Source organism: Rhinatrema bivittatum, chromosome 4 (genome assembly GCF_901001135.1).
Source record: "Rhinatrema bivittatum chromosome 4, aRhiBiv1.1, whole genome shotgun sequence".
Lineage (NCBI taxonomy): Eukaryota > Metazoa > Chordata > Amphibia > Gymnophiona > Rhinatrematidae > Rhinatrema > Rhinatrema bivittatum.
The window spans coordinates 220,867,679-220,880,046 of NC_042618.1; the positions used below are offsets into that span (position 1 = coordinate 220,867,679).

Genomic DNA, 12,368 nt, shown 5'->3' on the forward strand with positions numbered 1-12,368 from the left:
TACTGGAAAAGCTGAAGGATTGAGTATTGTCAAAAACTCAGACTTGGGCCTGCTGTGGCATTTTAGGTTGATGACTCTCACACGGATGCCCTCAAGCCATAAGCTGCTGTTGTGGAAGAGCAGGTGGAGCATGAGAATTGAAATTAGTGGAAAGGGAGTCTCTGGAAGAAGGAATTCTTACAAGATAAGTAAGGCCATCTAGAGGATAATGGTTGCTCATCCCCTTATGATAAAAGACTGAATGGCTATATGCTGCTCCTTGACTTGGGCACCAGTTTCTCTGTACTTCCAAAGAGATTGTTCCCTGAGCATGGGACATCAACCAGTGTATCATGAACAACCTCATGTAGGCTGCTTGCCCTCAGCCAGGCCATTCTACATGCTCTAGTTGCTAGAGCAGAAGATCTAGCTACGATGTCATATACTGACCAGAGATGATGACTCTTGCACTCTTCTGCATCCAGAAGGACCTGTTGATAGCTTTCTTGTTCCCTGTTGATAGACTCTACCAGAGGCTTCAATTTGTCAATGCAGTTGGGCAAGTACTGCACCATGAGCAAAGAATTCTGGAAGACTTTTGTCCCAAAGTTGTCCAACAACCTAGAGTCCTTACCCAGGAGGGATGTTTGAAAAAACCCTGATCTTTTTAGCCTGCTTCAATGCGGACTCTGCAACCATGAACTAGTGCGGAAGTTGAACCATACCAACCCCAGAGATTATTAGACTGTATTTAAAGTCCAGTTTTCTAGCTATTGGGGGGCAGAAGGCCATATTATCCCACATTTTCATTTGCAGTTTCATCAGGATGGAATGAATTATATTGCTGCAGGCTCAGCTGGTATTTCCAGAATCCACAGTATCCTGAAAACCTCTGCATGGAATCCTTGACCCTACTGACATTGACTGATCACTTTACCCAATTTATTCAGGAATTTAGAGTATGAGAGGTCTTCTGGTAAAGATGAATGCTTCAGCAGATCAAATAAAGGGTCCGAGGGAATCCCCTCAGACCCTTTTTCTGAATCCAGATATGGGGATACACTAACCCAAGACCTTGAATGAAGACAATGGCGAGCAAAGTGAGGTCCCAGGTTGTCTCAGTCCAAGGATGGCATTTGGGATGACACCATCTGGAGTAGGCCCCAGGAATATTTGTCTAACTGAATTCCTCTGCAGAAATAGATGGCTAGAGCAGGCTAGAACCCACCACTGGGACCTCTGATGGAAGCTCCCGAAGCGAGGAGGTGAGAGGACCTCCCTTATGGGGAACAAATTCAACATGCGGGACAGGAGAGGTTAAAAGATGCCCTCCTTGCAACTGGCTGCCAACAAGGTAAAGAAAGTCTTCATCAATTCAGCCACCTGGTCTATAAACTGCTGTGTTCTTTGGCCAAGAGTTGGGGGGGGAAGAGAATTTTGAAACCACTGTGAGATCATCCTCCTAAGAAGCAGGTACTGAGCTCCAGAAAGGGCCCCCTTCTCCTGTGTTAGCTGAGCTGGTGGTCACAGAGACCAAAGGCACAATGAAGCATATTGGCTCTGGAGTTTCCAGATAAAACCCAAACAAAAGGCAGCAGCTCCATGAGGCACAGAGTCTGCACCAAGGTGATGAGATGGAGACAAAGGCACCAATATTGAGGAAGGTAACAGTAAAGAGCCCCTTCCTAGTTCTCCCAACATGTGCTCCTACATTAAGTGCATCAAATGAGTCGATAGTGCAGAGGACTGTTGTGCTGACAAAATTGATGCCTTGAGATGTATTGACTATGCCTGCTTCAGCATAAACGTCTGCTTCAAATCACCATCAGCTCAAAGGAGTAGTGTTTAGTCTTTTATGCTGCGAAGCTTGTGGGCTCTTGTATTTGACTCTTACATAGAAACATAGAAATGACGGCAGAAGACGACCAAACAGCCCATCCAGTCTGCCCAGCAAGCCACGCACTTTATCCTTTTTTTTTTCCTTTTTCTCTCTCCCACCTGTTACTATTGGCTTCCAGTACCCTCCAGCCCTAATTCCCCTCTACCCCACCACCAATGTAGAGAGCAGCGCCGGATCTGCATCCAAGTGAACATCCAGCTCAATTAGGGGTAGCAACCGCTGCAAACAAGCAGGCCACACCCCTGCCCCATACTCTTACCCACCCCTGTTTTGTTTTTTTTTTTTTGGAGATGGCAGCCCTCCATTCTTCCGATTCGTGAAGGTGGAACACCAACCACTGGCATCCCGCTCCGTGCAGTGTTTTGCTGCCTCCTCTTTATTCACGTCCTCTAGACTTGATTGATCCACAGTATTTATCCCACGCCCCTTTGAAGTCCTTCACAGTTTTAGACTTCACCACTTCCTCCGGAAGGGCATTCCAGGCATCCACCACCCTTTCCGTGAAGAAATACTTCCTGACATTGGTTCTTAGTCTTCCTTCCTGGAGCCTCAGCTCGTGACCTCTGGGTTCTGCTGATTTTTTTCTGACGGAAAAGGTTTGTCGTTGTCTTTGGATCATTAAAGTTTTTCAAGTATCTGAAAGTCTGAATCATATCACCCCTGCTTGCTAGACCCCTGAACTATGGTTCTAGAGTCTGGTGTTGAAATTTGGTGAGGTTCTTCAGAGGATCTCCTGTTCAGTGACATGGAAGGAGCCCACAGAGGCCCCGCTCTAGTAGAAGGAATGTTTCCGATTTTTCATTGACCTGCGAAGTTCTGCCATCTTCCAGGCCCTGTTCCTTTGGGATCCTGGCAACATACGACAACAGTCATAGCAGTTGATTGAATATTGGTTGGGGCAGAGGCATCTGTAGCAGATACTGTGGCTGTCTGATGGACATCTTGCAGCCACAAACAGTCTTTGAAGCCACAGGAGGAGGTGTCCTTCTTGGAGTTCAAAAACCTGCAAAATCAAGGATTATACTTTTTTTTTTTTGGACAGCACTGAAAAGTGCTGTTGAATGGCCACTGAGGCAGCGAGGAAACAAACAAGTAGGACCAAGAAAAAATTTCAAAAACTGGAAAAAAAAATTTACATTTTTATTTTTAGAGTGGGTACATGCTCCTGTGGAAGCTCAGACAAAACAAAAATAAGACTGGAGGGGCTCACAAGGCAGTGCCTGTATGGGAACTCCCATGCACGCTCAATAGTAAAAATTCTATTGAGCTAGAGATGAGTCTATTCCATGCTATTGGATGAATTCACTCATGTGTCATGGTTAATTCAGCCCTGTTTTTTGGCAGAGAAAACTGACTTAATTCAAGCTACATTTTCCTCACAAAGGAGTAGCACTCATTTACAGAAGGACAAAAGCTTGTGAAATTGCTATCCGATTCCAGAACTAGAATTGGCATAGTTTATTTTGATTCCAAATGAGTTAAGATTTTTTGATTGGTCAGAGCCTACAAGAATTTGTTTCCTTTACTTGTTCATGGCACCAGACAGTGTAAGAAAGCCTGAGGAGACTCATTGGGGCTGTCCAGGAACACCCGACCATGCTTGGAAAAACCTTCAAGTTTTCAGAGCTCTGAGACAACGTTTTGGATGACATCAACTTGTATGGCCGATTATGGTCCTCCCTTATCCATGGAGGAGTGCAAAATAACATGTTATAAGAAAACCTTGGAGAGCTTACTGTGTGCCTCTGGTGTTACTTGGAATTGAAATGCAGGCTTTTGTTCATTTGGATCCATATCTAGTAACCTGTTTCCCTCAAGAGAATAGCTCTCTAAGCAGCCAATAGTTCAGAGGAATCAACTTTTTGGTACCAGATATCCATAAACAGGTCTGTTTTGAGGTAATTAAATTATGCAAATCAACCTGATTTTTGGAACAAAAGGGTATGTAAATATATCTTAATACTTGAAAAACCTAAACTATCTGGAAACAATGGAGACCAAGATTTAAGAACTACTGATCAAATACACCACTAATCAAGTAGCAGTTCTCAGCATTTAACTAGCAGAAAAAAAATCTAGAGATGGAGAAACAGAAAAGTCTTTTGTCTTGTAAGCAGCTAGCTGGACCTTAAAACACAGCCATGCTCGCTATTTCCTGGACATTTACAACAAAAAAGGAAGGCTGGGTCAAAGCAGAGGGAATGAGGGGACACTGCCTTTTTTTTTTTTTTTTTTTTTAAATGTTTTTTTTTTTTTTTAAACTTACAGGGAAAAGATAAAGCATGGAAGTCTAGCTCCAGAATTAATTTAAATTAAGGAGTATGAAGCAGCCTCCCTCTCAAGCACTTGTTAGAAGCTAAAGTACTTCGATTGGGTCCGGTTTTAAAAGCTGCCAATTGGCAGCTAATGGGAAAGGAAATGCTGCAGTAGGCCATTCACTAATTTCTCAGAGCCCAATTTAATTTTTTAATTTTCTCTCTCCACTTCATTAATCTAAAATGGACTGTTCTTTCACCTCTCTCCCCAGCACTGTACTCTGTTCAAATTTTAAATTTTTCAGCACAAAAAGGAAGCACTGCTGCTTTACCATGTTAATGAGCAGTCTTTTACATAGTCCGCTTGTGCCACACACACACACTTAGAAGTTCTTACCTTTCGCTGCTGTTTTGATATCACACCATTCTCTTTACTATCAGTAGCACCACTTAGAAGGTCAGGTCCAACACTGCTAAACATATCCATCTGTTACAAATTGACAGAAAGATGTGTTATTTATTCTAATGAGAAATGTTATTGCTTAATTGAAGTAACTTACTTCCAAAATGTGCTTTTGAAAATTGGGATATTTTATTTGAGTGTTTTATATTCCGTCATTCCATGTGAGATCATAATGTCCACGTTTAACACTCACAGACAAAGGATGAGTTACAAAGGCAGGCATACTTACAGGTAAACATTCAAGTTAAAAACTCCAAATCTAAGGGTATACTTCAAAGACAGACATAAGGACATAGCTGGTTAGCAGAGTGAGGGGGAATTGGATATTAATGTAACTTTTTTTTAAACTTACTATATTTTTGAGCCAGCAATTTTCTCCTGCTCCTGTTGATCTTCCATCTCAAATCAGAATCAACTTCTATTGGGTAGTGGTGCTATGAAATTTCATCCTAATTTTTATAACCTTGCCTAGCCCAGTCACTGCAATGATGGTCCTTGGCCAGAAGCCATAGATCATGATTCCTTGTGGAACTCAATTACCTGCACCATAGTTCTAGCCAGTGTCACTAGTGAGCAATGGATGAGACTCCTTCCCCCTGCACTTCCAGGGCTGTGAGTGCTGCTTCTGCAGCATCCCTAGTCCTAGTCAGTCAAAAACAGTGAAAGCTTGGCTTGGGGAATCAAATTTGGGTTTTTTGCCACTGAGCTGGCTCAATACTATAACTTCAAAATCTGTCTACCTGGAATTTTTGGCCTTTGAAACACTAAAGTTTATCTGAAATTCTGAGGTGATGACGACTGGACAATGGATACATACAAAACAATTTTATTTCATATAGAAAAATAAGATCAGTCTGGCCAGAAATGCAGATTTAAAAATGACATTCATGTAATTTGGTTCAAAAGTGAAAAACATTTTTGCAAGATTTTCACATTATTTCCTGAATTTATCCAGGTTATATTCTCTACTGGATTTAGGAAATGTCCTTCCACACACAGCCTGTATGCAGCTTCAGAGATATTTGCTAATGCCAAGTAATTGATTGAGGAGATGCTAGGAAGTGATAGGAGAAAATGAAATGATACTTTATGACCATTTCAGCTTGCTTTCAAAGCATACAGTGAGAGATAGCAGAAAAACTAGCTCCACCCAGCCACTATAAATTATTATGAATTCCGAGGGTATAGTTACTATACTTTTAACAATTCACACCATCAAACCCATGCAGTGCGGATCTGAAGCCCATGTTGCATAAACTGCTACACAATATAAACTTACTTTTCTTACCTGACTAGCTGTAACATCGCTTTGACTTTCAGCAGATGTGTTCATTTGATTCGTTAGATTTAAAGATCTGAAAACATATATTTAACAGCTATAACAATATAAAAAGTTTATGTAGATGTAATAGTAATAGCACTAAAGAACTGTAAATCACGACAGGCAGAAACTATACAATCATGCTTCCTACCATCTTAGTGTGGGCCAACAGACTGATTCACTGAATTATAAATTTTAAAGATAGTGAGACTCTCATAAATGGACTCTGCTAGTTTGCTAGGTCACCCGTATAACAATTGATCTTTTTTGTAATATATGCACTGTGACATAATATTGCTAAACAGTGATACATATCTGATCGATGGTGGGAAAATTAATGGAGACTCTGCTGAAGGAAAGGATAGTGAACTATCTACAATCCGGTAGGTTGCTTGATCCGAGGCAACATGGATTCATGGAGGGGAAAACCCTGTCAGACAAACCTGATTGACTTTTTTGATTGGGTGACTAGAGAATTGGAACAGGGAAGAGTGGTCAATGTAATTTACTTGGATTTTAGTAAAGCTTTTGATTCAGTCCTACATAGAAGACTCATGAATAAAATGAGAAGCTTGAGAGTGAGCGCCAAGGTGATGGCGTGGATTACAAACTGGTTGACAGAAAGAAGAAAGCGTGTGATGGTAAATGAAACCTACTTTGAAGAGAAAACTGGGTTAAGTGGAGCGCTACAGGGATTGGTGTTGGGATCGGTTCTGTTCAATATCTTTATGAGCGACATTGCAGAAGGGTAAAGTTTGTCTATTTGCAGATGATACCAAGTTCTGCAACAGAGTGGACACACTGGAAGGAGTAGAGAGAATGAGACATGATTTAAGGACGCTTGAATGGTGGTCGAAGATATGGCATCTGGGATTCAATGCCAAGAAGCAAGTTTGCTTACCGTAAACTGTGTTTTCTGTAGATAACAGGATGAATTAGCCATGTTGTTTGGGTGACGTCATGGGTGGTGCTGGTGGACAGTCACATCTCTAAGCTAAAGTTTTGATCTGCTGTGCCTGTGTGGTGCTTCCTGCACCTGGTCTCTTCAGTTAGTGAGGAAGTTGGAAGACAGCAGAAAAGATGGAAAATCTGGGATAGGCGACATGTCCAGAGAGGAGGGAGGGTACACATGGCCAATTCATCCTGTTATCTACAGAAAACATCATTTACGGTAAGCAAACTTCCTTCTTTTCTATCGATAAGCAGGCTGAATTAGCCATGCTATTTGGGAGTCCCAAGCTCAAAGGAAAAAAAAAAAAAAGACCTTTATAATGAGGACAGCTGGTGAATTAATAAGCGTTTACGCTGCCCGATTGAAATTTCCCTTTTTTTATTCTTCTCTGTGGACATGTCTCATCGGCCAAGCACATTTGATACAACTGCTCTTCCCAGACTGCTATCTGAAGCTGATAGTTGGTCAAGGAAGTAATGTGGCAAAGGTATGTACTGATGACCAAGTAGGTGTTTTACAGATGTCTTCTATGGAGACATTACAGAGATGTGCCACAGAGGATGCTGTGGCCCACACCTGATGAGCAGTGACTGGAGTGGACAAGTCTTGTTGTGCTGAGGAGTGACAGAATTGAATGCAATTTGTGATCCAGTTGGATATTGTTCTTTTTGAAACTGCTACTCCTAGCAAGTTAAGGTTGAACAAGACAAACAGTTGTAAGGGCTCAGCAGTGAGGTTGAGTTCTTTGTTTATAGTAAGCCAAAGCAGGGAGCATAGACTCTCTTCTGTTCTTGTGAGATTTAGGAAAGACGAGTAATGAAATGTCTTGATTAATGTAAAAAGCTGAAACTACTTTAGGTAGAAACTTGGGATGAGTCCTGAACCAATGCCTGCAGCTCACTGACTGACTCTTCAGGCTGAGGTGATTGCTATGAGAAAAACCACTTTCCAAGTGAGATATTTCAAATGTAAAGAGTAAAGTGGTTCATTAGAGCAGTTAAGACTATAATTAAATCCCAGGGCACTGGAGGATGATAAAACGTGAAACTAACTGGTGCGAAGCTATTGAAGAGTCTTTGATCCTTTCGTGATAAGCAGCAATAGCACTTAGATGAACTCTAATTGATGATGTTGCTAACCCCGCATTAGACAGATGTAGTTAAGTAGGAAAGGATTTCTGTGGGTGTGGAGGAGAAAGAGCTAATGTTTTGATTTTGACACCAGTTGGCATATCTTTTCCATTTAAAGCAATAATTGCATCTGGTTGATTGTTTTCTTGCTGCTATTATAATTTCCTTGATATCTGCTGAAAGTGATAAGGTTTGTAAAAGCTTTGCGTTCAACATCCAAACTGTCAGGAGGAGGGAGGAATGAAGAAGGTGCAGAAGATATCCTTCCTCCTGAGTCAGGAGATCTTGATTTTGACCAAGATCTAAGGATTCTGTCTCTGAGTACTGTACCAGATAAGCAAACCAAAGTTGTCTCGGCCATGCGGGTGCTATGAGTATCATACAGGCCTTGTCTCTTATTTTCTGAACTGTTCTTGAGATAAGAGGAATTGGAGGGAATACATAAAGGAGACCTGTCAACCATGACATTAGGAAGATGTGTTCTGAGACGGCTTGGGTGTACGGAACAAAATTTTGTTCCATAGCAAAAAGATCTATCCAAGGTTGACCCCAATTTAGAAAGATTTTGTTCGTTACTGATGGGCTGAGAGACCATTCGTGGGGGTGAAACAGTCTGCTGAGACAGTCGTCTAAGGTGTTCACTATGCCCAGTAAGTATGTGGCTCTCAAGGTTATCGAATTGTTGAGAGCCCATTCCCAGATCCATACTGCTTCTTTGCACAGAATCCAGGAACCTGATCCTCCTTGCATGTTTACATAAAAACAGGGCCACTTGATTGTCTACATGAATCATGACAGTATGTCTTCATTGGAGATGTGTAAAGGTCATTAAGGCACATCTCATGGCTCTGAAATCCAAAAGATTTACTTGGTAAACAAATTCTTCTTTCAACCACTGACTGAATCTTGAAATAGAGTAAGCACACTCCCAAACCCTGAGCGGAAGAGTCTGTGATTAATATGAGAGTGTGGGTGGGATCTCAAAGAAGTGATCTGATGGTTAGGACTTCCAGATTTAGCCACCAAAGAACATCCTCCTTCATGGACTTTGATATGGTTATCTGAGAGGACATTGGTTGAAGATATTGATTCCATTGTGCTTTTAGTCCCCATTGAAGACTGCGCATGTGAACATGAGTGTGAGGTACTACATGGATAGCTGCTGCCATGTGACACAGCAATACCAACACTTGATGGGCCGTGATTCTTGAATTGAGGAGGAAGTCTGTGCAGATGTGATGAAGTTAATCAATTCTTTCTTTGGGAAGGAAGGCTTGAGATTGGATCGAGTCTATTCTGGCTCCTATGAATTGCAAGATTTGAGTCAGTTTGAGTATTTATTTATTTGTTAGGTTTTCTATACCGTCATTTGGACTAGCCATCACAATGGTTTACAAACATTTCATACACGACATCCAATAAAAATATAAATAGAAGTAAGATGAACTATTAATCATTAAATAAAGTTAACCAGCAAAAAGATAAAAGTATAAGCATATAAAATTAGGCTGTAAAACTAAGGTACTTAAAAATATAACTGGAGGATAAAAAACTATCCATTACCTATTGTTTATGCCTGCTCAAACAGCCAGGTTTTAAGTGCCTTTTTAAACGTTTTGAATTCTGCTTGTAATCTTAAGTCTACTGGTAAAGCATTCCATAGTTTAAGCTCGATTTCTTGTAGTTGATGAGGAATCCCAGAGATTCCAGACAGGAGATTGTAGATTCTAGATGGTGACACAGAGACTTTTGGTTGGGGGAAACTATCAACTAATCGTCCAGACAGGGAAAGAGGTGGATCCCCTGATGCCTTAGGTGAGCCACAGCCACTGCTAGACACTTGGTGAAGACTCTGGGAACAGAGGATAGACCAAAGGGTAGAACTTTGTATTTGTAGTGACTAGAATGGACTTGGAAGCACAGGAATCGCCAACAGGAGGGGTGTACTGGAAAGTGTGTGTAAGCATCCTTGAGATCTAAAGAGCGCACCCAGTTGTTCTCTTGAATGAAAGGGAGTAATAGTTTGAAGGAAGTCATCTTGATTTTATCTTTCTGAAGATATTTTTTAGGGGAGCATAGATCCAAGATTGGATGGAGACCCCCTGAGCGTTTGGGAATAAGGAAGTATTAGGAGTAGTAACCCATATCTATCTGGTGCTTGGGCACCACTTGAATGGCTTTCTGCTCCAGAAGAGGTGACGGAGAAGAATCCTTGGAAGAGGAGGATGGGATAGGAAATTTATATGATAATCCTCACAGACAATGTGAAAGACCCATTGATCTGTGGCAATGTGATTCTATTGCATGGTAAAGGATGCTATTCTGTCCTCCACTGGAAGATGAGGCTGTGGCTCGGTGTTCCTTAAAAAGATGATTGCGTTTTCTGAACTGAAGGCTGGAATGGCTTTTGTAATTTCCTATCCCTTGGATGATTTCTAGATGGAGCTGGTTGAGTCTGGGTATGAGGTTACTGGAATGATTGAAAGGGCTTTGGTCTGTAAGGCGGAAAATATTTGAACGGTTTCTGTTGGTTATAGTATGATTTCCTGTACTGCTGATAGTAGCATCTAGACAACGGAAACTGCTGAAAGACTGAACAGCTACGTTCTGTTCTTCTAATTGGGCCACAGTAATTTTCTCACTGAACAAGTTATCTGGAAAGCATGGAAGATTGGGCAGCTTTTCGTGCACATCTTCTCTGATCGAGCTAGAGCGTAGCCAGGCCATTTGCTGAGCTGCTATAGAGGTAGCTGATGTTTGGAAGGATGTTTCAAAAGATTCGTATACTGCTCTGAGGTGGTGTAGACCTTCCTGTAGGTCACAGAATGGCTGAGGAGTAACTGGTTGGCCTGATTCAGAACGTAAAAATGGTTTCAGCAGTTGTAAGGTCTCAGAGATACTGCACCATATACAGTTGGTGCTGTTGAATTCTTGAAGTTAACATAACACTTTGAAATATTTTCTTGGCATAGTCATCTAGGATTTTATATTCTTTCATTGGAGGACTACAAGCATGTAGTCTAGACTTTTTCACCCATTTCATGGCAGACTCCACCACACCGTATGTGGCCAACTTTTGAAGTCTGAACTTTAAACTTAACTTCCTGGATACTGGAAGCCTTGAATGAGGTGTTTCCCACATTTTGGACATGTCTGAGTCCAGCAGCTTATATGATGGAAGAGCTGATGGTTCAGCCGGTACATCTAGTATTTTTAGTAAACTGAACACTTCCTCTCGAGGGTCAGGAATCTTATGGATCTCTACTCCCAGGAGATTGCCCAGTTTTTCCACAAATTTTGAGTAGGTGAGATCCTCTGGAGATGAATGGTCCTGGAGGCTCATCTGAGGGATCAGAGGGAATTCCCATTGAGCTGTCCGGGGAATGGTCTCGTGGAGAGTAATCCTGTGGAGAACCATGGTCACTGACTTGTGGAGCGTGGGGGACTGTATGAGGGTGATCCTCCAGGGCTGGAGATGGTTGCTGCTCTTCTGGTTACCTCACAACTCTTCGATTTGTGTCCCAAGGAGGAATGTACTGAGCGTCTCAAAGAGGGCGCATAACTTCCTGATGAGGAAGCACCTTCTTGCTCCCGGAGGCTAGTGATTTTCGCTGCACTTTGTAAGGACTGTGGCCACATGTCTCCTAGGGCAAGGAGACATGTGGCCACAGTCCTTACATTTTGCCTGGTCATGGTCTGGACCTAGGCAAATGTAACAGTAATTATGGTTGTCAGTGACAGACATTATGTGTCTGCACTGACAGTACTTAAACCCAGTTTTTTTGGGATTCGACATAGCACTGAAAAGTGCTGTTTGAGGAATTGCGAATATGATTAAAGAGAAATAAGAGATCACGTGATGTGGGTTCGACTCCGAAAAAGCTTTTGACAGGGTTGCATGGGATTATCTGTTCTCTGTCCTACAGAGGTTCGGATTTCAGGGCAACATATTGCACTGGATTAAGATGTTATACCGGTCACCGGAATCCTATTTAGCAGCGAATGACTATCTCTGAGACCATAAAAATTCAACGGGGGGAATGGCAGGGCTGCCCTCTATCCCCCATCCTGTCACTAGATCCTTTACTGCGACGACTAGGCAACTCAGACAAAATACAGGGGTTTCAAGGGGCACAACAATCCTTCACTGTAGCCGCCTTTGCAGATGACATGCTAATTTTCCTTAGTAACCTGACCATCTCGCTACCTGAGGTGCTCCAAATTCAAGTGGAGTTTGGTAGAAATCTGAGGCCTTGGACATAACTGGGAAATTAAGTAGTCAAAGGCCGGGGGCTTTTCCCTTGAAATGGGTATCTACTGACCTTAAATACCTGGGTGTGCGAATTCGGCCAATCCAAACCATTTATA

At 42.0% G+C, this 12,368-nt stretch overlaps 1 protein-coding gene across 3 annotated transcripts in view; it reads right to left on the bottom strand.

The window, feature by feature from the left end:
* Nucleotides 1-12,368, bottom strand: part of SCYL2 (SCY1 like pseudokinase 2) — a 143,299-nt gene that overhangs the window by 14,870 nt on the left and 116,061 nt on the right. For all 3 annotated transcript variants that reach the window (XM_029599733.1, XM_029599735.1, XM_029599734.1), the window contains 2 exons: nt 5,886-5,952; nt 4,532-4,621 (listed from right to left, as the gene is read on the bottom strand). In XM_029599733.1, coding sequence (XP_029455593.1) covers nt 4,532-4,621; nt 5,886-5,952 — 157 coding nt within the window. The remainder of the gene's footprint in view (nt 1-4,531; nt 4,622-5,885; nt 5,953-12,368) is intronic.